The sequence below is a fragment of the Bombus huntii genome, chromosome 11 (genome assembly GCF_024542735.1).
Source record: "Bombus huntii isolate Logan2020A chromosome 11, iyBomHunt1.1, whole genome shotgun sequence".
NCBI lineage: Eukaryota > Metazoa > Arthropoda > Insecta > Hymenoptera > Apidae > Bombus > Bombus huntii.
In genome coordinates, this window is record NC_066248.1 from 11346258 (window position 1) to 11374145 (window position 27888).

General features: G+C 38.1%; 1 protein-coding gene and 1 long non-coding RNA gene across 27 annotated transcripts in view; one reads left to right on the top strand and one right to left on the bottom strand.

The window, feature by feature from the left end:
* LOC126871101 (disks large 1 tumor suppressor protein) overlaps positions 1-27888 on the bottom strand; it is a 529262-nt gene that overhangs the window by 135075 nt on the left and 366299 nt on the right. For 25 of the 26 annotated variants that reach the window (XM_050629536.1, XM_050629531.1, XM_050629535.1 and 22 more), the window contains one exon: positions 7018-7053. The exons of the other annotated variant lie outside the window; for it this stretch is intronic. In XM_050629536.1, coding sequence (XP_050485493.1) covers positions 7018-7053 — 36 coding nt within the window. The remainder of the gene's footprint in view (positions 1-7017; positions 7054-27888) is intronic. 26 annotated transcript variants of the gene reach the window in all.
* LOC126871109 (uncharacterized) lies at positions 14-27622 on the top strand. The gene is made up of 2 exons (XR_007691527.1): positions 14-1059; positions 26928-27622. It is a non-coding gene; the product is annotated as an uncharacterized LOC126871109 (long non-coding RNA).

Consider the following 27888-nt stretch of genomic DNA (forward strand, 5'->3'; position numbering starts at 1 on the left):
AACGTCACTTTACCTTAAGAATGAAGATCACTGATTCACACGGAGCACATTAAGGCAATAACGAGCAAACGCATTTACCTACACGAACACTGCACTCTTATCCAGCGTTAGTTGAAAATCACCACGTATCAGGACGCCCCTGCACGTACGATTCTCGCATTCCATGAGAAACACGGATGCACTCACACAGACATGAAACAGGTTGCTCCTCGCTCATCCGTTTCACTCCAGAACGAATTTCTACCGCCAAGCGGACCACGATATTTTCTCGAGCCAGCACGTAGGACGAACGAAGAAACAAAGGACGGGATTGAACGCAGATGTCAATATGTACACTACAGCTTTTTCACCAGATAAACGGATTGCATTTCTCATACGTACAGGTACCTTCGTATTCACCTCTTTTCTTTATTTATTCGTGTCTAACGATTTCTTTCCTTTTTCGTTCATGCTCCGTTCATATGTCTTAAAATCAACACCGGTGGCGCGACAGAGGTTAGAAATTGTACTCTAGCAAAGTCTATCGGAATGTTGTCAAACGATGAACGCCAGATGTTTCGGCGTTTCTCGGGCGAGTCAGTTTCCGCAATAGTTCGTACAGGTTTGCGTGACACGGTTATACGGCTGTGCTATAACTCCGATTAAAATCACTGACGCACCGGTTGGGAGGTTAGGTCGCTACAGACGCCTCCTCCTCCGCCTCTCTGGCCGCTTTCTCTCTCTCACTCTTCGATTACGATTGCACTCGCAGAAGGAACGCGCGGCGTCGGAACAACGAAATGTTTTCCCGCCACGTGATATACGCACAATCTCCGCGATACCGATCGAACACAGCCAGTTAGAAATCAAACGACCGACCGAAAATAGTATGACCGTGTACGCAAAGAAGTGAAACGTCAAGAGCCCCCGTACGCTTTACCGAGCTGGCCGTGGACGGGCCTCTTTGCTTGCTGACGTCATCGCTTGCCCGCCGGCATGAACTTCGTTGCACGCACGGAGAGTGCCGAGCCGAATACCACCGGATTTGCACGAACCTGCACGATCGTCCTCGCCAGAACTGTGAGTTGGGCGTTATCCAAATATATCAACTTTTATTCCAATTATTATTTTTCAACCTGTATAAAGTAGATTTGTTCGTTTTTAATCAACGTTTATTTGACTAACATGCGTTCCAAATGAATAACTGCTACATTAAAACTCGTCGAATACAATAACAAAATTTAATTACAAAATTCCATTGTGTCCGATTTCGAATTGCTTTTAACCAAAATTTATTTGAGGTACATTCTATTTTAGTAAATTCGAGTTTATATATTATTAAACAATTAATAATTTGATAGAATTCTAAAATTACTTCTGTTTTTTAAACATTTTTCGTATGTATATGTTTTTAGAAACAATAAGTGTTGTTTTAGTTATAATTGAATTAATAAATTTTTATTCCATTAGCGCAGATTTGTATTTCTGTGCGAGTTGATGTCTCATAATTTTTTATCCACTATTTCGAATAAAAAGTGGCCAACTCCACACGAAAGTATTCGCGTTCTCTACCGCGTGCCTCTCGTTCTCCCTCTCGTTTCCTCTTATATTTCGCTTCCTCTCGCCCAGAATGTACTAACCATACAGAAGACGTTCGTTTCTTCGGTGACGCTGCACCGTTTCGTGCCAGGCTGATCGCGCGAGGTCGTGCGGCTTTTTCGTGATTGGGGGAAGTTGAGGTAGATAGGAAGATATCGCTTCGGGCACAGTTGTAATGATAGACAGTTTACATGAATTTCGGGAGCTACCTGTTTGATTATGCTCGTGCCTATCGTCATTGTATACCTACTAAATATTTTTCTTGATATTTCTATACCGAAATTATGATTGTATAGTATATAAATTGTTAAAACAAATTATTGAAATGAATAAAACATTACGATAGACTTACTTATAGAAATAAAGTTTTAAAGATACAGAAATTCTTAACATTCCAAGCAGTCGAGATGTCGCAATCCGATAGAAAAAGCGTTGTCTTGTTTGGGAAATAAAAGTGTAATTAAATACGTTTGCGTTCGTGGAAATGCCCCTTTCGCTTTCAACGACTCCCATAATTGGTGAAAAGTTCTGTTATCGCTATTCCATCAGGTTCGATGGAATTTAAATGGAACTGCTCGTCTCCAGGAATCCACGAGTTCGAAGTCGATCCCGAAGACCATGTGACACTGTCTGCGAATCAGGAAACTCGTTTCAATCTAATCTCTAAAAAAACGTGATTCTTGTTTGACTCAGTGCACACGTTCGGAGGTAGAGGAATTCCTTCTCAATAAAAATATTCGTACAGAGTAGGATCTTCTCAGATTCTTCCAACTCCTTTTCGTAAACTTTGATAAAAAAAAAGACCAAATACCCGATCTGAACGTACAATAACCGCATCCGAGCTGTAGAAGAAACCAGTTTTTTTCTATGAGCCGTCACTTTGAAATCCAACGACCTAGGATTAGATATGTTTACAGGAGTACAGATGCATCGTGATTTTGTTTCAATGCATCACTGTTTTCACGCGTCTGAATGGATATGAAAAAAGTAGTAACCCTCCGGTTTTTTAACGACTACTTGAATTCTTTCTAATCATTCGCGAAAAATAAATATGCTCAAAGGCCGAAAGCGGTCAACGCATTCATATCTGACGATCCTTTTCCCTCGAATGCCCCGAGCTATGTGACCTGGAAACTTAAACGAAACCTTTAGAATTTCTGGGGAGGCAATTTCACCGATGGTGTATCTTGCGTGCTGCCGTATGCAACTGTGCCACCGACACGCGGAGTACGTTGCGGAACAATGGCAACGCTTAATGCCGTCTGACTGACTGCAATTTGCATTTCTCTAACCGGCATCTCTACCTCTGCGAATAGGCCCCGCCGAAATCGCGTCAATGCATCGAAGCCCGCTTAATGTTTCCGTAATGCTCAGCTATGCATTCCTTTGAACCGATTTCCGACCAAAACTACATTCAAACCGAAAATTACGTAGAAACGGGTACAACTTCCGTTCTGAAAATTGGCTGGCTGAATATTGATTTAATGATACATGTATGTAGGTACCTTTATTATTTTGCTTCCGAACGATCAATATAATTTTTCAATTCAATACATCAAATGTGGTAGAGATTAAAAGATTTCTTCGAGATAACTAAGTAAAGAGATCAAGTGATGATACGGTTGACTCGTTGATGACTTGCTCGTCGATGCTGGCATGAAACTTTTACTTGATACTTTCTTCGCAATCCTTATAAATGTGTTAATTTGTAACATAGAATTCGTATTACTGAATTAATAAAATATTAATGTACAGGTGAAACACAATATAATCGGAATTAGAACTATAAGTGACACCTATGTGTTGTAGCAGCTATATTCTGCAAACTCTGTCGATAAGCTGTTTAACGTGCACCAAACTTTGTTGTACAGTACCTTTTGCAAAGATAGGAATTGGAAACTAACTGTAACTAATTATAAATCTACGCAATATTCGCGTTTCATAAAGTACACCATTCTTAAAAAATGATTTATTTTACATTAACTTCACAAATGCAGTTCGTAACTTCCTATAGCATTAAATTTGCATTCTAAACGATCATTTGTGTGAAAAAAAAAATGGGAGAATGGAAGGATTGTGAGAAAAAAAAACAATACCAATGCAAAACAATTGATTTCGTGTTTTATTGCGTCGAACATAATGGAATCCAAAGGAAAATGCCGAAGAGGATGCTGGATCTTAATTAGCGTATGTCGGGGACCGAACGTCACGAGATCCATTTCTTTCTCGTATTTTTCAGAATTTTGTTTGTCTGCGGTTGAATCTCAGCAGTCTCCGCCTTCCGTATGACCCTAGTAATGAGAGAAAAAAAACACACACACAGAGAAGGATAGGAAGTTAGCTGCCGAACACCCTATGCCCTAGGCTAATCTCTTATAACTGGAGTGGCTCATTTGCAGCGGGAGTCGCAATGCTCATCGAGGAATAAAAAAGAGACCGAAGAAAAAGGGATAAGTAGAGAGTAATGCGTATACGAGAAAAGGGCAGGCAGTAAATAAGGGAGAAAGAAAGCGGAGATAAAGCTGGGCAGGAGGGTGAGTTAGGGTAATTGGCACCAAGCCCTTTTTCCCGTGTTAGTAACCGCGATACACCGAGAGAAGGGAATTTTGATTCATTTAATATCTTGAACAGGAACGAAGCCCCTTTGCTGGAATAATAAATGCGTCGTGTATTTATATACGAAGCCATTACTCCAAGAGTCGCAAAAGCCTCGTCGAGTTTCCTTATTTAATATTTACAAGACGTTAAACGTTTAACATTCGTTAGAAAATAACGACCTCCTTGTTAAGAGAAAATTATTAGATTGTTAACATGAAGAGAGTTTAAATATTGAAGTAAAATGAAATAGCCTGGAAAACGAATCATCTTAACGCCTGACGAACCGCGAACTTCTTACGCCGATGAAAGAAGGTTTTAGCGATCTCTGGGCAAACTTTGATACCTACTCGTTACAATGCAAACATGCATCGGACAATATGTTCGGCTCGTCCATGGTGCATTACATTCATTCTCATAAAAGCGATTTCATTCGGATTCGGTATAACTCAACGTGGCAATCTGGTGTGCACGAGCATTCTACAATTCCCACAGGAACTCACGTCCGCAAATCGTGGCGAGATTTTTTTTGACGTATTTTAGCAGTGGGAACCCTTCGACGAACGTCCTTTATCGTAGATCAGGGGAATTATTTAAGATCTACATGGCAAGATTTTGTAATATTTTATAAAAGATAATTTCGTGATAACAGAGTCGATGCTACTAAATTTCACGTTAAAAGGATGAAACGATGAAGAAAGGTTTGTCTGAACGATTTATCTTAAGAGAATTTTCATGAAGCGAAGAGAAGAAGAATCTCGACACAAAATTGTCCGTCGTGAACAAAGGAAAAGGGAAGAGCGATCTGCTTTGTATCGTTACAAAAGAGAATAAAGCCGGCTGGAGGATGGCGTAGTGGGTGACATATTGTGAATATTCGAAACAAGAAGATGGGAGTCGAAATAGATCCTCTCTAGAGAAGGCACTATTGAAAAACGATATACGTAGTTCGTTCGAGGGTTTATATCAGAAACCATCGATCAGAACTTACCTCTTCGAGATATTCTTGAACGGTGTATAGATCTCGAATATTGAAATTTAAAGAGCGTCATTGGTTTAGATATAAATCTTCTCTGGTGCCTTTAAACCGTTTCATAAAAATTTAAAAGTAATTTAATTGCATTAATTACATTAAACAAATGAAACTTCCATAAAATCCTGAATAAATATTTACGCCAAGAAATTGATTTAAAGTAACAATTAGTAGCTCGGCTGTAACGAATGAAATTGATCAAACAATAAAATCGATTAGTCATTTGTTCCCGTGAATGTTCCGACACGGTTAGCAAATCTTCTTTCGGAGATAAATCTCGGAGGAGCATTACGCGAATGGGTGAGTAGTCGAACTCCTTAACAAAGAGTTCCCTTACAGAGCACGCAGTCTATAGCAGTATCAAGGTTTAACGAATCTTTTTAAATTCACGGAGCGCGTCCCCTAACCATTTGGTCTCGCAGTTTTCTTCAGTTTCCTTCCTCTTACTCTTTACCCATACTACCACAGCTTTTCCACTCTCGTAGTCCAAGCCTGTATCGGCGTATCAGCAAGGGGCGTAACCCTAAGGCAAGAGTAAACCCGATTAGACGGTACACTAAATCTCATTCGACCAGCCTTCATTGTTAAGTGCTTCTACCGTCTTTCATTCCTCGTAAAAAGCGTTCCATGGTTGTCGCCATGCGACGCTCTGTCTCGCGGAAATATTCTCGTATTTCAGTTCTCTCAGAAACTTTTATACCGTCCGACTCTTTTGTTGTATGGTGGTCGATATTAACGGACATTAGCCATGGGCGAATTAATAAACTTTAATTAAACGATTATTTTATCAATTACGAATCTCTCATTTAGGATTTTCATATTACGCGTACCAATATTTCTAATAAATTAAACGATTTTATCTTAAAACTTTCCTTTAAAAACTCCAATGTATTTAAGAACAACAATCAGGTGCAGTAATGAAGTATATTCAATTATCGCATCACATTAATGAATTTACTAATAAACATGGTAATGTATCAATATGTGTACCGATGTTTGAAAAATGTGGACATGAATACCGCGAATTTTAGTGCTACGATAGGAGAGCATTGGATAATATCTAAGACGTACACGAGAGATTTCCTGGATTAATAAATATTTTCATAAGTACTAGTACAACATCGACTAATCGTTAGTACTTAACGAGGAACGTTGCAACCCTGATGCATTAGTCGTTGAAACCATCGCATCATTAAAAATCGCAACGTCCTTAATAACGAAGAGATAAACTGCAAGTTGCAGCTACGTAACCAGGTGGTAAGAATTCGAATCGTATGTATCACTGTCATGTAAATTGGTTTCATTCTCTCTGCATACTCTCTTTCACCGTTACATGTTCCTGCTGTTTAATCGTTTCTGTGCTACCCTTGCCGATACCACTGGGAACGCTACGTGATACATGCGGCAAGTACGACTTTCTCTGTCGAAAATACGTTTTCGTACATCGAACCATTTAAATTCAATTATCGTTCTTCTAAATATAGTAAATACCATCCAAAAATGAATAATTATAGACCACGTCATTTTTACTATCAAATGTACAATTTTCTTGTTAATTTCGTTAAAACATGCACAAAATTCGACAAACATTTACTACAGTCTCATTAGGCCGTTTAAGTTAGAATAGAATAACACAACTAAAAAATTAACGATATATGATAAATAAAAAAGAACAATTGAACTAGTAGTGAGGTATAGGTAGTAGAGCAGAGTAATTAAAGCGCATGATAACAGAAGAAAAGAAAGAATAAAGCAGCATGCTTAGAGCAAAAGCAAAGCAACGTTTGTAGTTGTAAGCGATGAATGCTCACCTGGTCCCCGTCGTGTCCTTGCCAGCTGTCGTGACTCTGCAATGGGAGGAATAATATGAGTACAAATTGTAAAGCTGTGTTCTATTAACGTATTAAAGAAAATAGTACATGGAAAAACTTTGTTCGAGTAACTGTATGTATCTCATTCTTGTCCCATATGAAAAAGAGAAGAAAATATCGTTGAAGATTGCAATATCGGTAAATACTTCAGCGGGCAGGCATTACTGCCAAATTTCGCAGTGTGTTCATGCCAAATGTTCTGAAATGTATTTTATTTGCGGTAGGACAAAGAGTTGGCGTGGTATCCACCTGTGAACCGACCACATCGTCATCCAATTTTCCACTCCACTATCTCGTCCCTACAGAGATTTATATCCCGAAATTTAGTCTATGATCATTCGCGTGATTGCATCTACGAAAAAAGCCGAGAGAAACGAACTGCATTGTCGACGAGAGAAAAAATTTAATCAAATCATTCTTTCTGCCAATTCGTGAAAATAAATTGACATTCGAGGACAAACAACAATATAATAAATACAAATAAATGTATTCAACATTTTATATTATATTCTTCTAAAAATTGAAGAAAGCAATTATTATCAACAAAATTCGTTTCGCTGTTAAAAACAGCTTTTTCCCGTGTTATTTCAATTACACGTGTTATGATAGGTAATCCTTTTTTCTATTCAGATAAACATGATTTTACCCGGAAGGTTGTAATTCTGTTACGGTTCATTAAATCGGTGTAAATAATATCAGAAACCATATAGACAGCTATTTTATCGGATGTGGAGGTCGACCAATACCGGAAGTATAGACGGCGGTCGCTGGGTTAATGTTCAACCGCCATGTTAGATTTATGGTGGCAATATAGGCGTCGCGGAACACGTTGAGCATTGCGTCCGTGTGCTACAAACAGATTCAACCTAGCATTCATTATGACACATATCCGATATGTGTTGAGAATTTTCAAAGATTTCATATGGTGTATTACGTTTTACGTACAACATTCACAAGATTTAAACTCATAGTCAAGATATTAGGATGATAATTTATGACAGCAAAGGTGAGAAATATAGTAATAAATTAAGCAAATTGCACGGAATAAATGTAAAAGATATGAGTTAAAGAAGTATATTGGAAAGACCGGAAACTTTGGATACCTTAAGAGCCGAAAAATCCGGAGGACTCTGAGGACCGCGCAGACCCCAAGGATATCGAAGTACTCAAAGATCCCGAAACTTCTGAACCTTGTATGGATTAGGTGAAATTCCGCGTGCATTACGTGACATACATTACTGAATTTTTATTAGATTCTTTAAAAGCTCCCACATCACGATCGTATACATATTTACTGTCACTAATATCGAACTATAAAAATTTAGCATCATTTGTGTTGTATAATATCTCACATGTTGGGAAATAGAGAATCACTGCAGTTTATGTTGAATTAGATGGATATGGAGTATATTGGAAAATATTGAGTCTCGCGATTTCGAATTACCTCTGCCGTGTTTACTAACTACTGGTATCAGATTCTATTGTTTCAAACGATTAATATATAACAAGCTTACGTACAAAATAACTTCTATTAGTTATTAGTAATATCTATAATATTAATAATTTCTACATTATTATTATTAAGCAAGCAGAATATGACAAATCTGAGTACCTTGTAATAGGTAAAGATCTTTTCTTTTTATGCTATCAATTTGCATTAAAGAGAAGAACACAGATTCGGTAAAGCGTGTAAGCTGACGATAACGTATCGCATCCAAACGTGCAAGGTGTAGTGAACGCGATACAGATATGCCGAGGAAATTATTCCCATGATGAGGGTTGCTACCTCTCAACCAGTTAGTATCAAAATCCCATTACAAGACGGAAGCCGTGCCTCGAGCGAATTCGGTGGCTTATTCGGATAATACCGATATCAATTTCATGTTGTTGAGAAAAAGAAACAGACGTATGAACTTATCCATGTTATCGCGAAATGTCGAATTCGAAGCAACCGAAAAGTTATATGAGTGAAAGAACACACGACGATCGTTAACAGTACTACATTATTATCATGACATTTATTCTGCTATTTACGTAACAGAATATGCCTTGTTTATATTATCTTCTTCTCTCTGATCATTAAGCACGACAATAAATATTTAAAAATGAGGAACACAAAAGAGGAGAAAATTACGGATCTAGCGCAGCGGTTGCGTACGTTGACAACGGAAAATTTGATCATTTAGCAGAGGTAAACTCCGCGCAAAACTTAAGTTAAAGGCTAAAGTGTTCGTAGAGGAAATCGAAAAACATTGACCTTCAACTTTGTTGCTGCGAATCTATTTATTCAGAGCCATTCCATTATTAATTTATAAAAGCAGTATATTTCTGTTTGCAACATTAGGTTGTATATAAATATGGCACATATATAATGAAAATCGTAGTCAGATGTAGGTATTGCATATGTTGATATTTACAACAAGATATTTAAATCAAAATATCACATTATTATTACGTTTCAATTTACGAGATAAATTACAAATTCAAATTTAATTAAAGTCATTAAATGGTGAACAAATAAACAGGTGGACAACATTAACTAGACTTTGTAGGATATCTTTTTGGTCATTATACTCTTAACAGATGGGTTTACAAAGACAATCCTTTCCGGCCAAACTTAATTGCAAACTTCCTAATTGGGAAAATTGGTACATTCGTAACTTTCGACAGCCACGGGGATGATACCTAAACTAACAACGTTCCGAACTTTTCTCGTTTACGATTAACTTTATCCACGGAATGCCTTGCTTTAATTGCAAAGATCGTATGTACATTGCGCTTTATCTTTGTCGCCTAATTTCATTCGCATCTGTTGAATTTATTCCAATTAAATCGATTCGATTAATACTAATATACAAATCTTCCCTGGATCATAAATTCTATAATTTGGTGCATAAAGTTATAATTGAAGTTACAGCAATTCCGTACCATCGTCAAGTAATAAAAGAATAAAAAAAGGTAAGAAGTTGGACGCGGGTCTCATTTTTCATCATTGAAGGAACGACTTCCTGCTCTCCTTTATGTAACATATAATGGTTTTCAAGTGGCATAGAAGCAGATACCCACGCAGGGTCATCGTCCGAAGATATAAAAAAAACACTTACTTCTTAACGACTTCCCTTTTTACATTTTATTGACGCCCTTCTACCCTTGGTCGTTCGATTTTTAACCTGAGACTTATAAACTTGCATGCTTCAAGTAACAAACGAAACTCATCCCTCCGTCGTCTTTTTAATATTTTCATCGTTCAAAGGTCGCCAATAATCCTATGATATACCGAATAAAAGAAATATATGCATATATTGTATCGATAAATTGCAGGGAAACGACACAACGTATCGTATAAGTTTAAATACAAAAAATATTTATAAAAGTGTTCTAATGAGAAAATTACGTTACGCAGGAAGTCGTTTCTCTTGGCGAAAAATCGTAAAGATTTATCGCTAATAAAAGGTGCGATGACTTTACCAAACGGTCGAACTTTGGAGAGTCATTTTACTCTCTAAACTTGAGTTACCGTAGCTAAAAAAAAAAAAAAAAAAAAAAAAAAATACGTATCTATTATTTTCGGCTGTTTTTCAAGCCTACAAAGTTTTATTCAAATCGTAGCCAAATCGTTTGCTACTTGCTCTTGTAAGGAATGTGAGCAGATTCTCGGAAATAGCTAAACTTACGATGTACTTTGCTAAGTTCTAAGACCACTATTTAGCGACTAAGGGAACTAGATCGACAACCGAGCATTAAAACGGACCGATACGGTAGAGATTCGTTTCTATTAGATACTATTTGCAGCAGCGAAGTCATCAGCGACGACCGAAAAACTTTTTATCACCTCGAAAACATGTTGGCACTTCTGTTCATTCACTTTGGAATGTTTAGGGTTGCATAGAGGTAAAAAGTTTCTTAGTCGTCGCTTTTGGCATATTCGATACGCGAGAAGTTTCTCAAGCAAGAATTTCACCTTCGAATTTCGCTATACGAGCTGGGTATCGTGATACGAAAGTTTTGTAGCTTCTTCTTATAATGAAGTTCAGCTTCTATAGGCGTTCAATCTTGTTCGAATTCATTTAACTCGAAACAATTTTCGTTTATTTATGGATATAAGAAAGTCATAAAAGAAAATAGTAGTCACGTAAAATTATAGATAAAATATAGCGTTCATTAACTTTATACAATCTTTTACGAGACTCAGACTGAAGCAGTAGATCTGCGCGACAATATAATAATTTCGAGAACCTTTCAACACTCGTGGCACATCGAGCTTACACTAAGGTATAAATTTTGCTGTAGTATTAAATACCATACAAGCCTGAATCTCAGGTACGAAATTGTCACGTTGATCTGAGCCCGTTTCATTCGTTGGATGTATCCTAAACTAGTCGTAACAAATAAGGAGTCCTCGTAGAAAAAGTTCCTTAGCGTCCAGGAATTCTGCCTTATCTCGTAAAACCAATCTTATGCGGAATCGCAGGGAAGGCCGAATATTTTGAAGTGTTCGTGATTTTCAAAATGTTAAGAACAATGCACCTCTGAAATTTTTTATGGCCCCATCAAACACCTTCCAGAATGTTAGACTCTTTCAAAAGTTCTAAATTATTCCCAAATAAATATCTCTTCCGCTAATATCGACGATTAAAAAGTTATTATCATATTTGTCACAGAACAAGACAAGTTCTTCTATTCAAAATTCAACGACATCGACTGGGATATCGCTAACAAGCCAAGTGATCATAAATTGTTACAATTTGTAATAACCGCTCGTCAGTAGCTACAGAACCTCTGAAGGACAATTTATTTCGTAAAAAATGAATAAAGCCATCTGGTCACGTGAGGGGCCATAGAGCAATTGCTCCCGTGTTGTTGCGACGATGGGATTACAGAGGTAACGAGAAGCTCGCAAGAAAACAGAACTGAAGTGTCCAAGGGGAACGAGAAATTCGCAAGACCTCGTAAATTCAGTTTTACAAGGACCTTCAGGAAGTTTCCACGCGGCCGAGAATCTCGCGTGATCCAGAATAGTTGGCCAACGATACGACCGCTTAATTATGAACACGCGGCAATAATTAATTGAGGTGGCAACCACGCCTCACGGCAAACATAGGATTGTCCGCCGAGGTCGTGAGACCACTACTCTCGACCTTTTCCTTCCTGCAAATTATTAACGGTCCTGTCTCGTTGCGACCACCCCCTCTTGTCCTTCTCTGCTTCTTAATTATATAAGTCGCCGTAGCGTCACTCGGAACTTCTGTCGTTGAACGACTTGGGATCGCTTAGACGTTATAATTGGAACGCATGAGGGTGATCGACGTTATCGATCTATTATATAACGAGGTCTACTTCAAGTTCGCCCGATAATTATGTGGAACGCTTTTATCAAGAACACGGCGTCGTAAAGTTATTCGAACAAGAGAGAAGAAGGAAATGTTTCTGGTTTTTGAAAATCAATTCAGTGAATCGCGTCAATATGGTGAAAAAATTGGTACAGCAGAATGATTTGATTTCTGGATCAAACAACCTTCTTAGTTCCCAAATTTTTAAGTATTCAAATGTCCAACTTAAGAAAAGAAAAACAAATTTTTCTAAGCGTTATATATGCTATCGAGAAATATTTGTTTCATGGGAAACACTCTAAGCGAAGCATTGTGTTGCATCGATATGATGAAAAAATTTCGGACAAAAACTATTTCAAATTCTGCTAAAAAAAAAGAACAAATATTTATAAAAATCTTGTCCGATCCTGAACAATCTTTCCAAGAAGAAATGTCTGTCTTACAACAATATGTTTGTCCTTTAAGAAAGAAGGAAGACGAAAGAGATTTCTATTCATCGATTGTCATTCATTTGGATGAATAGCTGAACGGAAAACAATCAAAGAAATCCTTGCGTTGATACAATGGTCATTCACGCTTGTAATTTGTTTAGATAAAAAGTCCATTCGCTGAATAGTCGAACGTCGGGTCAGAATTATGCCCGGGCCAATGAATTATACGACCATTTCCGATTGGACGACAGAAATAATCTATTGCTGCCTATTGCTGATTCTGAAAGTGAAGCATTGTTGTTTTCGAGTTCGTCGTGATGAATTCGCCGACCCCTCAAAAAGTATCTGTTCCGTTATTATATACTGCATTCTGTAAAAAAGAAGCAGAAAAGAAATTCAGCTAATAAAACGACGTTCGCTCAACGACGTTAGAACGCTTTATCGGTTGTTTATTCTCGGCGGCTATATTCTTTACGACTTGATAGATGTACCTTATGTTCTTCTCTTCCTGATCTGCTACGAAGCACTAACGCAATATGAAAGATTCGAAGGTTTTAGAGAGAGGAAGGAAGACCTGGAAAAGGTACTTCGATGTAAATAAAATAACGTATTTTTTTTACTTCGTTACCTTGATATCCATATAAATTTACTACCATAAACTTTCCCATTTTATTCGTCCCTTTGTACGTCCACTAGGAAACACATACGGTTTTTATGTTTGCAACTTCACTACTCACAATCAGTACTTCTACCCTAAAAATTTGTATTTTTTTCATTTTGAATTTCAGTTTTAACACAGATGAACACCGCGCTGTATTGTTCGATACACGAAACGCGCTGTGTCATGTATTATGGCCCAACTGTTGTGCATTGCACTGTTATGTGCAGAACAAATGAAATAACGCGACGCCACGAAAAAAAGAGAAAAAGATACGAAGGAAAAACAGGAGCAGATCCGTTAATCGGGACTGAGATACACGAGAAATAATTTCGAATGTACCGACTTGTGATAGGATCAAAGGGAAGCAGTTAACGATGGATAGTGTTTGAATACAGTCGACGTGCTTCGTAAATCGAAACTACAGTTCGCATACTCGGCTCAAGCAACGGACCTTGAATAATCCTACTTTCCTGGTCAACCGCACGACCATCATCCTATTTATTGTTCGTTAACGGGTCCCTCGCTATTTTGGACTATTCCAGCTTTTGAATACACGTATACAAGCACGCTCAAGCGATCGGATTCTGTTTGTCGCTCGTCGCATATGTTGAACAATCAATCATAAACATAATTTATGGAAGGAAACGTTTTGATTTTGCTTACCTTGTAATTGTATTAACTTCGAAATTTTTCCTAACATTGAAAATTGAATATTTTTTCTATTAAAAATTTTTAAAATTATTTTTTTCAAGCGAGCAATAAAATTATTCTACTTGTCAGACATGTTTCTGAACGCCAAACAGGCGGCAGCGTATCAGTGTACAATTCAAAGCTCGTCGACGTAAAAATAAAAAAGGGAAGAACCAAAAAACACTTTTGTTTATCGACAGCGCGCAACGGATAGAAGGGAATATTTTTACACGTCCATAAAATTCTGCACGGTGAAAATTATTCGATAAAAATTATAACGTCCGATATTAAACACGGAACCAAGTCGCCTGTGCATGTTTTAATAATAATTCATGCCGTTGCAAACAGAATGAACAAAATCCTACGGAAATCGCTCCAATAAATCGTATAATAATTTTGCTTCTAATTAAAACTTCCCCGTTTTGATCATGTGTATGTTCTGGATATGTTCTACCACTGAAAACAAATCTATTTCATCGATTCGGATCGAAAATAGCTGTAGACAGTTCTCATTATGAATAAAATCTGAACATAAATAAACACAATAAAATTTTAATATCGCAAGATCTGAATTTTTTCTTACAGATACATACATGTATAAAATTTACTTTTCGATCACACCATTTCATTAATTACTTCAGGATTGAAAATTGGTAATTCATGAAGATAAACCACCCACAATTTTTCAAGTTTGGTCTTGGAGAAAATACGAAATATACCAACTGCTTCGGGGCAATGCGAGTTTATGTCTGCCATGGGGGTGGTTAGCAAAACAGTCATGGACAGGTTCGCGTTTCAAGAGCAATAAAACGCAGGTCCGGCGTCATCGTTAGCTCGTCATTCGGTGTCGAAGCAACGATGACCGATACCGGCTTTCTTTACGATTATGGAGAACCGCGGTTATGAAACGGACGTAAAACTCTCGTTACAAGGACGTCGAATCATTCTAGGTAATACGTACAAGCCCCGCAACTTTCGTTACGCTCGTTAATTCCTTCCGAGTATACCGACGTCCAGAAGAGGGTACCTTCGTTATTTCGTTTCTTACGACGCGATTCGTTCCTTTGTCTTTATCTGTTTCCATAATCTGGTATGGTATGACATATTCTACGAGAGTCATAACAAAATGTTATTTCGTGAAAAAAGAGGAAAATAGAGAGAATTCACGTGACAACTTTTACACTTAAATCAACGGGAGCTACTGATGACTGTAAGGACGTGTCCTAAGGTCATTGACAAATATGGTCTTGTATCGAGGAACGATTAATTCTCGCGCAACATCGATAAATTTATTATCGTTGTAAGCATTGACGCGCCAAGGAAAGCCCAAGACGGGGAAGGAAAAGCTGACTCTCCTATCCCAACTTCAACCTATCGCCCACACGTATTCAACCGCTCCTCGTGACCGCAATTTATTGCAGTCTACATTGAAATTCATCGACAATGCAACCAAACGGAAAAAAAGAGAGGGAAAAAAGAGAAAAGAAATAAATACCCAGACTTGCGTGCACGCTATTGTTTCACCGATGCAATGAAGTGGTTCGAGGGATATGCCTGACCGTGTTCCGAGCTGAGAAATCTATAGCCGTTCAAGGTATCGACAACGAAACAAAAAATGAATACAAGAAATGGGGAAAATAAAAACGGATGAGAGGGGTGGAACAATGAAAAAGAACAGGAAACGTGCAGCTCAATATTTTGTTGTCACCATTCTGTGAATGGCCGCTTTTTTTATTTACTTCATTGGCTTTATTGTTCTATCGATACGAGTTTCATGTATACCGAAACTTTTATATTATTAAAGTTTTATTGATACGCGTCTAGCAATTCGCGTAGAAAATCCAAATCGGGGGAAAAATTAGCAATAGTTAAGCCGACGAGATCCTTTTTGATGCAGATATCGGTCTGGTCATTCGTACAAATTCTCTCTGAATAAAATTTATGAGTGCCGTCGTAAACGACAGAGCGAAGGTGTTTCGTTTGTCGCGTTTAACTGTGCCGTGCTTTGGCCGCGATTTAAATAATTCCAATTTAAATCCCGTCACGTTTTAATCGCCTACAGAAGACCCGGAGTATGCTCGACGCGGTGAATCTTAAATACGGAGACGTTCAGAATAGAGTAGCTTCGCCCGATTAACGAGGAATCTGCCGATCGTTCGTAGTAAGATTCTATCTTAATTATCGTTCAATGTTCATCGACTGGCTACACGCAAAGCTTTCTTTTATCGTTAACTACGAAGTAAAATGCACAGTCAGGCATGGCCTCCAGACTTTTCATCCGATCGACCAAACTTCCTCCGCGCTCGTTAATGTCGTTCGATGATAAAGCGTGTAAAGCATTAAACGTTGACCCGAAACAAAATTACAGTGAATTCGTCGAAAATTGCCTGGAATTAACGTGGTCTTGTTTAGCACAGTTTATAGAGAAACCTTCGTGATGCGGCTCATCCGACTGACACGAAACACGAATCAAGAAAAATTTGTAGAAACAATTTTAGCTAGCAATTGGATTCCCTATATTATCTACGAAACGTGGGCCACAAATTCCTTGGAAATGGCCTTTGGCTTTAATTTGTCAGTTTAAATTGGACTACTCGAGACTATCGTGGGAATTACTTTTTTCGCTTCTGTGTGTTTAAGAGTTAAATATTCTAATGATTTATCTCGTAATGGAAATCACTTCGAATGTGTAAAATACAGGTGTTAATCTTTTCTCTCACGTCAGAATAATTTTTCAGAGAAAGAAAGTTAGAATCGTCCTCCGTTTATCTATCAACATAAGCTTCCCTCCTTCGAATGTTGCAAAAATGACCAGTATCCTGCTGACGCGACTTCTACTTTTTCGCATTGTCGGTCTAGTTGGGCACCGAATGTTTACAGTGTACACTTTGAGCAGCAAGCTTGCCGATGTGATGGCCGACACACGACCTTCGCCATTTTCGCCCGTTTACTATGGAATGCAATTTCGTGCCGCGCCACCGGAACAACCTGCACGACAGATTACCGCTTTGTTTGCCAGTCCTGGTACTTCGAAACGCAATAAAGATCTCCGCTACTGTCGCGACGCCGGAATGTATGCACCGTGGATGCCGATGTATCGCAAATCGGGAAACGATAGCGTTTAATTCTCTCGAAACACTGTGCACGCCCGATCTATCTCTATTTTTTCTCTCTACTCCCGACAGACTGGCGTTTTAATTAAACTTCCCTGAAGAAATCCCGCGGTGACGTTACGCGTCGAATCCCATGTGATTTGTAGAGGGTTGATATAATTTGAAAATTTAGGTACTTTAAAAAAAAAACAAGGGAGAATATCGAATTTTTTTAATTAGATCGCGGATGTTTATGCGCATTCATAATTTTATGAATACTACTGAAAGGATGGAACAAAAATGGAAATTCGTTTCATTTTTCAAATATCGCAAGTATCTACTTTATTTGAGATATTCTATACATTTGTGCACTTATATTTATAATTTAATAACACTGAAATATACGTATATCAATTTGCAGCTGCGAAATGATATTCATACAAAATCTCTTTTACGAATACGCGTGCATATTCTGCCCTCCTTAATTAAAATGTTCTATCTACCGTTTCGAAAAATCCGGAAGAACTAAAATCTCATTATTTTTTTACATCTTCCTTCGTTTAATTTAAAATATTTATTCACTATTTCGAAACCACATGTATATAACTTTTGTTACGCCGGGCGACTCTCTACCTGGATTAGGTTATACACCGCGGGCCAGTCGGACACCAGATATCCGCTCATTCTTACAGCGTACCCTCAATAGCCTTAAGGACCCGTCATAAATCCCAGTAATTTGCTAGCTAAGGTCCTTCAGACCCAACAAATATCTGTTTTCCGAATCATTTCTAAAGACTATTGTCTACTACGGCTTGACAAGGGAAAGTTAGATTTTCTCACGTACGATGCTTCCTAATAGCAACTTTCTATCGAGGGCGGCTAAGACCCTTCCTAGTCTACCAACCTACGTTTATCCAATCAGAAGCAATGTATACTGCCCTCACTTTCCTGACCAGAAATGTCATGAACAAATCCGATGGTCCCGTGCGCTAGACATACCCATCACTAGCTTTCCTACGACACAGCATCGTCACTGTACCTTACTGCTCCTACGACTTCAGGAGGGTAAAGTCACCAACTTCTCCTGCGACATCAAGACGGTCGAGTCAACATGTTAGTAACGGGTTAATCAACTATAACTGTTGAGATATGTATAATTTTCTGTGCTGGACTAGGTTAAGTGCGTAGTAGAGATACTTGTATGTGAATATCAGTGTGTGGAAGTATGTGTGTCCGAAGCGCCTCAAAAACAGATGAATGTAAACTCCTCAGTCGGTTAAGGGTCGTCGAGGAGTCGGTTTACAGTCGGGTATAGAAGAAAGTGCTGAGACGCGTGCAAATGTGTATCGATGAATATATAAGGAATCGTCCATGAAATAAATATATCATTGTTTTAATATTAATCCTCAGTATAAATTTAGTGTTCCTATAACATTATTTCGGCCTCAAAGATCCACAATTTTCAACAATAACAAAACTCAGAGCCTTGCTCTATCATCAACGAATATTGTGCCAGTGTATCGCGTCTCTATACGCTAACTCATTGTCGACGATATATTATAAGCAACGGTGTAAATTAAGTGGAAAAATATATAATTTATAATTCTGTGAATCACAGTGTTATACAAACTGAATCACTCCTATTATCTCAACGGAAATCAGGGGATCGGGCAATTCGTGGTGTCGATTGTTATAATCGTAACGGGAATTTACGACTCCCGTTGACGTCTCTCCTCGCGATTGCGTCTCCCCGCGATTGGTCGAAACTACAACTTTACTTGCAGATAAAATATTTTAATCGAGGAAGGCGGCATTAATTGTCTAATGTATGAATAAACATAAATTAATCTTCTGTAGAAATTATTCAGAAGTTCGCGGAAGTTGTCAATGCTCCAGTTTTAATTACGTTTGAATTTGAAAATCGAAAAGGCGCGTGGAGTAATAGATTATCGGGTGCGGCAAACACGCAGAAAATCTCGCAACAGCTACACGGCGGAAATAATGGAAAAATTGTTGGGCTGTGGAACAGCGATGGGCATACTCGCTGACGAGACATACATACGGTCGTTACAATTATCGGTAAAAACAACGAGGGAACACGGAGATGGCGTAGCAAGTCGTTAACCGGCACGAGAAACGAAATTGAATTCGAATTGATTTTGGCTGGGCAGCAAAATTAAAAAACGAAATCGATTTGTCTTCAATTAGCAATGCCCGCCGGAGCGCGGTAACGAACGTACTAGCTCCAACATGAATTTGTTGTTAGCGGATACGCGGTTCTGTCAAGCGGAAAAATTCACATTCCTCCTTTTGTGAAAATGTTTGATGTGATTGTCAATAACTTCCATCCTAGAAACCTACGCAAGTTCGGTCTCTTTTGTTACAAAAATTCTATCCCATATTTCCGCCAGTCTTTGATGTTTTTCAATCGATTTTAATAGAAAATTTTAAAATACTTTCCCATAGCGAGTATACAGCGATTCGGTTCGCGATCAACGATTCAATGCATACAAAGAACCGAGCCGCTTTGACAGGCTAAAAAATTGTTTGCTTTTGCAACTAGTATTGCAAATGTGACGCTGAAGTTTCAAATCAACCCGCGTAAATCACGGCGCGCTTTTAATCGCCTAAAAAGCACAGACACAAAAGGAATAATTGTCTCTCGCCTACCAGTTGGTTCCAGGACGTAATTCCAGTTCAATCTCGGCAGCCAATCAAATACTCTCGCGACAAAAGGATACGGTGACCACGATGACCAGTATGGTGCATACAATCAGGATATGCATTTGCTATGTATGCAGTTTGCAACAATCTCATGGCAGATTCACGTGTGTCCGTAACAACACAGACATTCAACGTAAATCGAGTTTGGTACGCACAAGGCTGACGTAAAGGGATGAAGATGAAGGGTCATCGTGCTCGATCAAATTTCCAAGCTGAATACTCAAAACTACGTATGTAACGTGAAGCACAAAGGTTCGTTATCAGGGAATATTACCTGCCAGCCTGAGATTGTTCCGTCCTGTATCCCAAGGGACAGAAGGCGAACAGAGAGGAGTTAATGCCGCGTCGACGTCTGTCAACCGTGTGAAACGCTAGATTTCGAAGCCCCCAGTTTATCGTTGGTATGTACTATGTGATACCTATCGTTCGTTAGTACTACGTGATAGCTAACGTTGCAATCTAAAAGTGATCATTGCTCGAGAGCTAACTGTTTTATTGACATCTTTTCAATATACTGTAGTTTCAAAGCATCACACTTTCGAATTTTCAATCTTTCAAAAGTTTAACTTTTTAAACTTTTAAATTTACAAATCTTTTTAAACTAAGCTCTTCAAGATCTCATTTAGGCTATAGAATAGTATATATTTTATAAGAAGGACTCTAAGCGAAGCATCAAATAATGGAAAATCGCAGTGACGTATCACACTTAGGACGTCGACACTTTAATCATGTAAATGCAATCCAGTCTTTCGCTTTGTATGGTAAATTGTTCACTTGTGAGAAGTATCCTTTCTTTCGACTGTCAACCATACGTGAAATTAGCAATTACTGAAAAGTTCCTTTATAATCGTCATTTACAACCTTATAGATAATTCAAGTTATATAGCTACATATTTTTAAAAATATCGCTTACTCCAAGATGCACACGTTTTACAATATCAGTTTAAAGAAGAAAGTAACCACTACGATGAAAAGCCACGTGACGGTAGAAAGTATTTAAACAAACGAGACCAAGACATGGCGCGTATTTGACGTTTGTGTCTCTTCTCTGTGCAAATAATTTTTGTTCTCCTCTGACCTTGGATTATTTGATGTCACCGTATGTATACTCCTTGAATTCATCTTTATTTACACAAGAATATAAAGTAACCTTGAAATAAGCTCCAAGAAAGAAACGTCATATTTCTCTTTTTATTTCAGTTGATGAAATAAAAATACCTCAAATGCTTTTTGCTAAATAAAGAGTTGGAATGGGTCTCACGAAATTAAATATAAGCTTCCTTTGACAATATATGTACATAATAAGTTAGTTACCGCGGTTTACCGCGATAGAACGATACGAGTGTCATTCAGTAACGTTTCCCATGATTTCACTAGTCGTATACAAACTTTGAACAAGCAGAAGCGGAAGTTGTAGAAGCGAACAGCAAGCTCATGAATAACTGTGCCTCGATGGCAACCCCGAGTGTTAGAGGAAGTCGTAGAAACCAGGAGTTACATTCATCACATTCAGCAACGTATTCAACGGTGCAACGCCGAATGGACATTTCGTCGATAACGACGCTCTTTCCCACGTCACTTCTCGTCAGACGGTTTACAGAAACTGTGGAAGGTTTCTTTATTAAAACATTAGGTTTCGATACGACTAACGGCCAATTTCTGTTTCTACTAAAACGCTTTCTCGTCGATCCACCGTCTATATAATTCAGCACTTTCATCTTAACGCAAGACGAATAGAAGCATGTACAATTAATAATTAAACAGCTCAACCGCGAATTCACGTATAGGCTTTTGTGGAGTTTTACTTTCTAGCGCGATAACGGTGGCTATTTCATGGAAAACATAATTATCGCGTGTCATTGTTCCTTTTCTTTCATTTTCTACGAAACTCTTTCGTACGAAATGGCAAGTTTATTCCAGCTACGAACGCGTTAAAATTCCAACCATCAAGAAACTATTGATTGTAAAAGTTTCTTATGCAATGTTGATGCAGAAAAGTCGGAAGGGCCAACGTTAATATCGAGTATCCGTTGTTCCTTTCCTTTTGAAAGTACTTTCCATAAACGTGACGTGCTGAAGAACTTTTCCACCGGGCAAACAAGTTTTCCTTCCCTTGTTTTTTCTCGAGTCGACGTTGCTTATTTGACGCTGTTTCGCGTTATATACTTTCCTTGGCATACGCGGTATTAACATAAATAGTCGTTTCGCGAAATCCCGTCGAGCTTGAAAGCTTCGTCTGAGAAAAAGGGAAACATTTCACGCGTTACCAACCAACTCGGGGATCCATACTTAACGTTACTTATGCCCGACAGATTATCAAGAAAACAGACGCGAAACTTCAATCGACGTTCAAGTTAAACTCCACGAAATTGTCATCGAACTTGTGGCGTACAAAAATAAAAGAACGTTCCTGGAAGATACACACAGTATCTACATATATTCACGATTTTCATTTGCATCTATATTTTCTATTTCGTTCAGCATAGCATTTTTCGATAATTGTGTATTTTTTCTCACCGCATCCTCCCCGATATCGAAATAATACAGCTATGTTGTCAATTTCTGAAGTCGACTAACAATTTCGATAGTTTCACTTTGGACAAGTAATGATCGAGTTGGCTGGATTTTCCTCGAACGAACTTCGAATCGTACCACGTATTTCGAGGGTCCAACAGATAGGGTTGCATCGATGAAAGCTGTTCATTGCCAACAGGACAGACATTGATACTCTCTTAGACATTGTCAGGAATCCCCGAGAGACGCGAATTCTCCGATGATGCCTCGACTTGTTCAAATGGAAACTCGTCTTCGAAACTTGCACCATATTCCCTTGCTGTATCGCTGCCTGCAGTTGAATGCGGATTTGCTGCAAATTCGTGATCTAACACAATGCATCTGACACACGTAAAATCACACGATCTTAGTTTTCGTAGCTTCGTTGCGAATTTTGTTATGGGGAAGCAATAATTCCGCCCCAATTAATTTCATCCGGACGAGAGCAAAAGTAGAATTTAATTGTGATAAGTACAAAGGTTGAACAAAATTCCGGTTGCTCCTGTTAAAATTAATAGAATAAACTGAGAAAACCCATTTCTATATAGAGATCCATCTCAATAACATAGAGATGAATGTATTTCAAAAAGTATATCAAGTAGGAAAAGCTTTATCAGTGAAATATCCTTGATACATTCACTTTTTAATTCTCTCTTTGAATTTGACCAACTCTGTTAGCTCTCGTATACATACGAAACTTGATATTTACTTGGAGTTAATTAATTAGTATGTAAATGTTATAATAAATGCAATGGTGTAACACAGCAAATACTTTTTGTAGCCACTGTAATTTTACGCCCGACCCCAAATATTAATTCTTTCGTTTCGCGTATAAATTTCGAGACAACCAAGGCAAGCGAAACGAAAAGCTTTATTTGATACGATATAGCTTCTTATCGAAATAAATTTCTAAAGCCGTACTCTCCGATGCATTGATCAATCGGGTAACCGACTAATGCCCCCTTCTCCTAACGATGGCTAGCGCCATATAGCCGTTTCCATGGAAATGTGCGTGCAAAATTTGTATCTCCGGCGAAGCTCAGACTGCTGGAAATTCGAGGAAAGCTCTCGTTGAATTATGAGCCACTAAAGAGGCTCTGCGTGAGTCGTTCCCACCCTCTATCCACCCTTTATCCACCCTCGGCCCTCCGGTTGCCTCGCGTTTCTTCTCTTTTTTTCTTCTTTCCTTGTTCTCGTCCGCGGTCGGACGGCCATGTATTCCGGTTTGCAGGTGGAAAACGGAGAAACGAATTTCCTCAAGAAAACGCATGGCTCCACGGTAATGGATACATTCGCGATGCGTCGCCCGCGCCCCTTCGTCGCTCCTCTCGCGTGCTACGCGATATTTCGTATTTTACTTTAATTCCGGCCAAGTTTACCGCCGCGCGGATAAAGAGGCCACCAATAGTCGCTCCGCTGACTATCTTCTTCTTTACCTTCCGTGCTTCTATTTCCGAGAACGCGAGTGCTTGTCTCGTATCGTCTATCACGTCGCCCTTCGCGAGACGCTAATAGCTCGTGACCAAAAGCATTTTCCATGGTTTCTCCTGAGGAACAGGGGAAAGTCTGGTGGTACAAAACCGTTTAGAGAACATCGTTTAACAATGGAATGTTGCGTACCTAAACTGAAAGCATTATATCTAACTCTGACAATCTTTATTTTCTTCCACTAGATTTCGATATTTTTCATCAAAATATTTATCAATTGATTCATACAATTGTCATGTCGAATTAAATCACCAAGTTATAGATCTCGTAATTTAAATTTTTTTTTAGAGAAAAGTATTTGCAAATTGGGTCGATATAATGAACAATGTATTTTCTACTTGAACTTAATAGTTTTTATGTTGAATATTCCAGGATGTTCTATAAGATTACTAGAATAATAACTTCGTGAAACGTTATTATCTAAAAAATCAATAGGTTTAATAAGAATCAGCTTTACCATAAGTCCGTCAATTATAAATTTAATGACGATTTATGTTCTTCCTAAGAGACGATTACTCCAATTAGACTCCTCAGCTTATACGAATATTCTATCGTATTATATGATACCTTGATTGCTCTGAACATCGATTCGCGTATCAAAGTAATTCGCGTATCAAGGTACTTAGTCAAACGACTGTATTTGACACATGCGGTTTGTGATCACTAATAACGTTATCGCCATGCAGATTCGATTCAAAATCGTGGCACGATAGCTCAGCCACCACCACGTTTAGGATGTTCGTTTACACTCACGGACAAGACTACTAGCTAGCACAGAACTTTGATCGCAAAGCGGGATGAGTGATATTGATGCTGGTGGAACGTGTTTCATGAACACGACACGCAACGAAATCGCGCTTCTTACACGAAACAGCGTAACGCCGGTTGTTCGCGGTCCTTTCCTCTGCAGCACGTTTTTATTTTAACGTTTATTCAAGAGCATCAAGAGACAACGCGCAATTTCTCGTGCGGTATCGATGCCTGTTTACGAGGTTAGCGACACGGAGCAAGTCCTGAAAAAGACACTGTAACCTAGTTCGATGAAACTGCCATTATCCTGGAATGGATGCATTTTATGGCGAATTTTGCGATGTTGAAGGTGGAGCATTGATCGTGTAGATAAAAACTCTGGAAAACATCTAAAATATAAAATATTGAAGTATTGTAAAACTTCTAGGAATCTTTTATAAATATAACATGTACTTCGTGCAAAAGATTTTGAAATCTCATTAGCACTGCAATCGAGCCTGTCTATCGTGATTGTATTGGTAAAGTATGAAACCAACTTGAAAATATCCAAAAAATTTAGAAGATGTGTATTATGGGTATATATTTGCCAGAGTTTTAAAAAATAATTGAACAGTCAATTATGCATTATATTAATAAGCCACCAATATTTAGTGGTATCATCTTTATCAGTGATTATATGTTTAAGATGACTATTAATGTTGTATACTGATTCTTTATTGAATATATGTTTGCAACAAATGTCTTGTAATTTCTAAGTACATTTTCAGGTTGACTTCTTTATTGATATCTTTTGTATTAGGTTTTAGCCATTGTATATGGAAATGTGCACGTTGTTTAAAGGACACACTATATTTCAAAGGGTGAGAATTGGGTAGCATTTTATTATTCATATTATAGTTTCGAATACCGTTATTAAAAATGTACAAGGCACGCTTTGGATGAAGGCTCATTTTTTGTTATGAGAAAACTTATAAAACTGCTTAATCTATGTATAGAACTATACGAAGTTACAATAGATGCGGCTGTTCATGACGAATCTAATGATTGACATTAAACTCAAAATCAAATGACAAACAAATGTTGCGAATGTAAAATGATTCAAGAGCTTCGATGGAAAGCTGCTTATCATCTTAGTGTTAATTGAGAGTCTATGCGTTCTGCGTATTCGGTTTATCGAGATATTGGAAATTCCCTATATACGATTACGCCTTACGTGTATGCCGACCATTTGCACGTATTACCTGCATTTCCATTCAGTTGGAAACTTGTCCATTAATGGTATGCTTATGAATTTCCGTGCGTTTAGTCTTGTTAGTATTACAATTATTTATAATACTTAATGAAATATATCCTGTTTAGTTTAAAATATATTTAAACTAACAAGAAAAATTCTGGAAACATTAGTAATTCCTTGATTTCACTTACATAACTTTATATTTCGTACAGGTTATAAACTTTATAGAAGATTCACTACCAGACTTATTAAAAGAGATTTTATGTCTTTCACTATCTCTACCCAGGATTCCTAGCGTGTCAACGTTGAAGTAGTCTGCTTATTCTCGCAAAATTTCCAGGACAAATCGCCCTCAACGCTGGGAAACGCATTCCATAATTTCGTATCCAGCCAGATGCCTCGCGGATAGGTCCATTTGCTCGTAAAGCCGCTCAAATTGGTACACGCATGCGCACCCGCCGCGTCTTATTTACGTGGCTCAAAGCTAACAACTTTTCCTAACGTTACGGAACATTAGGGGCACGTACGTTCGCAAAATACGAGCGTAGAATTCCATTAATTCCCGTTCGCGCGGCAGTCGCCCCATACACGGGACGGCTTGTCTCTTAAACTGGTGCTAAAAACGCTCCTTTGAATTTCAACTCGCCACGTTCTCGTTGAAACTTTCAACGCATTTCGTAGTATGCAACGAAACGTGGAACTTTGAAATTTAATTTCTTGCAACCAAGTTGATCTCACGACGCGACGAAACGAAACGTAAAAGTAAATTTAACTTTTATCTTCGTGTTTATAAATTGTCCTCCTTTTTAAAATTTTGACACGAATATGTTTATTATTGGTAATAGTTTGTAACTGAAAACAGTCGATGTTTTAATACCCCTTTTGCCTCATCAACAGGTAATCTTTATGGAGAAAGAAAAACGCATGGATCAAAGACGGACACACGAATACAACGTATACATATCAGTCGCCCTGATGGCTTCTGATGCAGATGACGTGCAGATTAGTGGTTGCATCAGAGGGTTCTTGCTTTGAGACATCCAGTTAAAGTGCTTCTTCTCCTCTGCCCGACGCATTTCCGGATAATTTAGATCGTGCAATGCTCCCTCTGTCATGTGCTTACCGCTACACATATATCTGCATATGTAAGGAAGGGTAAGCTCGTTCATCAAGTCGTTGACGCATGATAAAATCGTTTACCGTCGTTGTCTTTTAAATTCATTTTGATATACCGTTAGACGTAAGTACAATTAGGAATATGTTTTAGAAATTAAAGGTATGAGATTTTCATTAATTCCTTGCTTTATGATTTTTTAAACCGTGATTAACGGAGTGTTAACTATTTATAGTTGTAACAACGTATCAAATAGAAAATATAAAGATACTGTGTATAATTTGTATTTCCCGATCCATGTTGAAAAACTGAAATGTTTAAACTAAAATTGAAATTATACTCTGTTACAGATATTATCTATCTCGTAGAATTTTATCGAGTAATAATATCACGATTGTGAGTGAATATGAAAAAGTTGGGCGTTAAATATGTACAAAATTGGAAGTGATAATAAACAGTTATTCCGGTAAAAATTGAATATGAGCAGAGAATAAATATTTCTCAGTAAAAACTGGAATCCTCCTATTATTTGTTCAGATTTGTTTACGTGGAAGATATTTCACCATGCTGCCCTTTCATTTCTGCGCACAGATTTATTCCGTTCACTGTTGCAAACTCGTTGAATCATTTATTGCAAACGCAAACAAGCATGGAAAATTTTAAATAACTCTCAAGACGAACTCACGAGAATTTCAATCGAAGCAGCTTTGTTTTCCTAGCCTTCATATGCATAGTATCATCCTT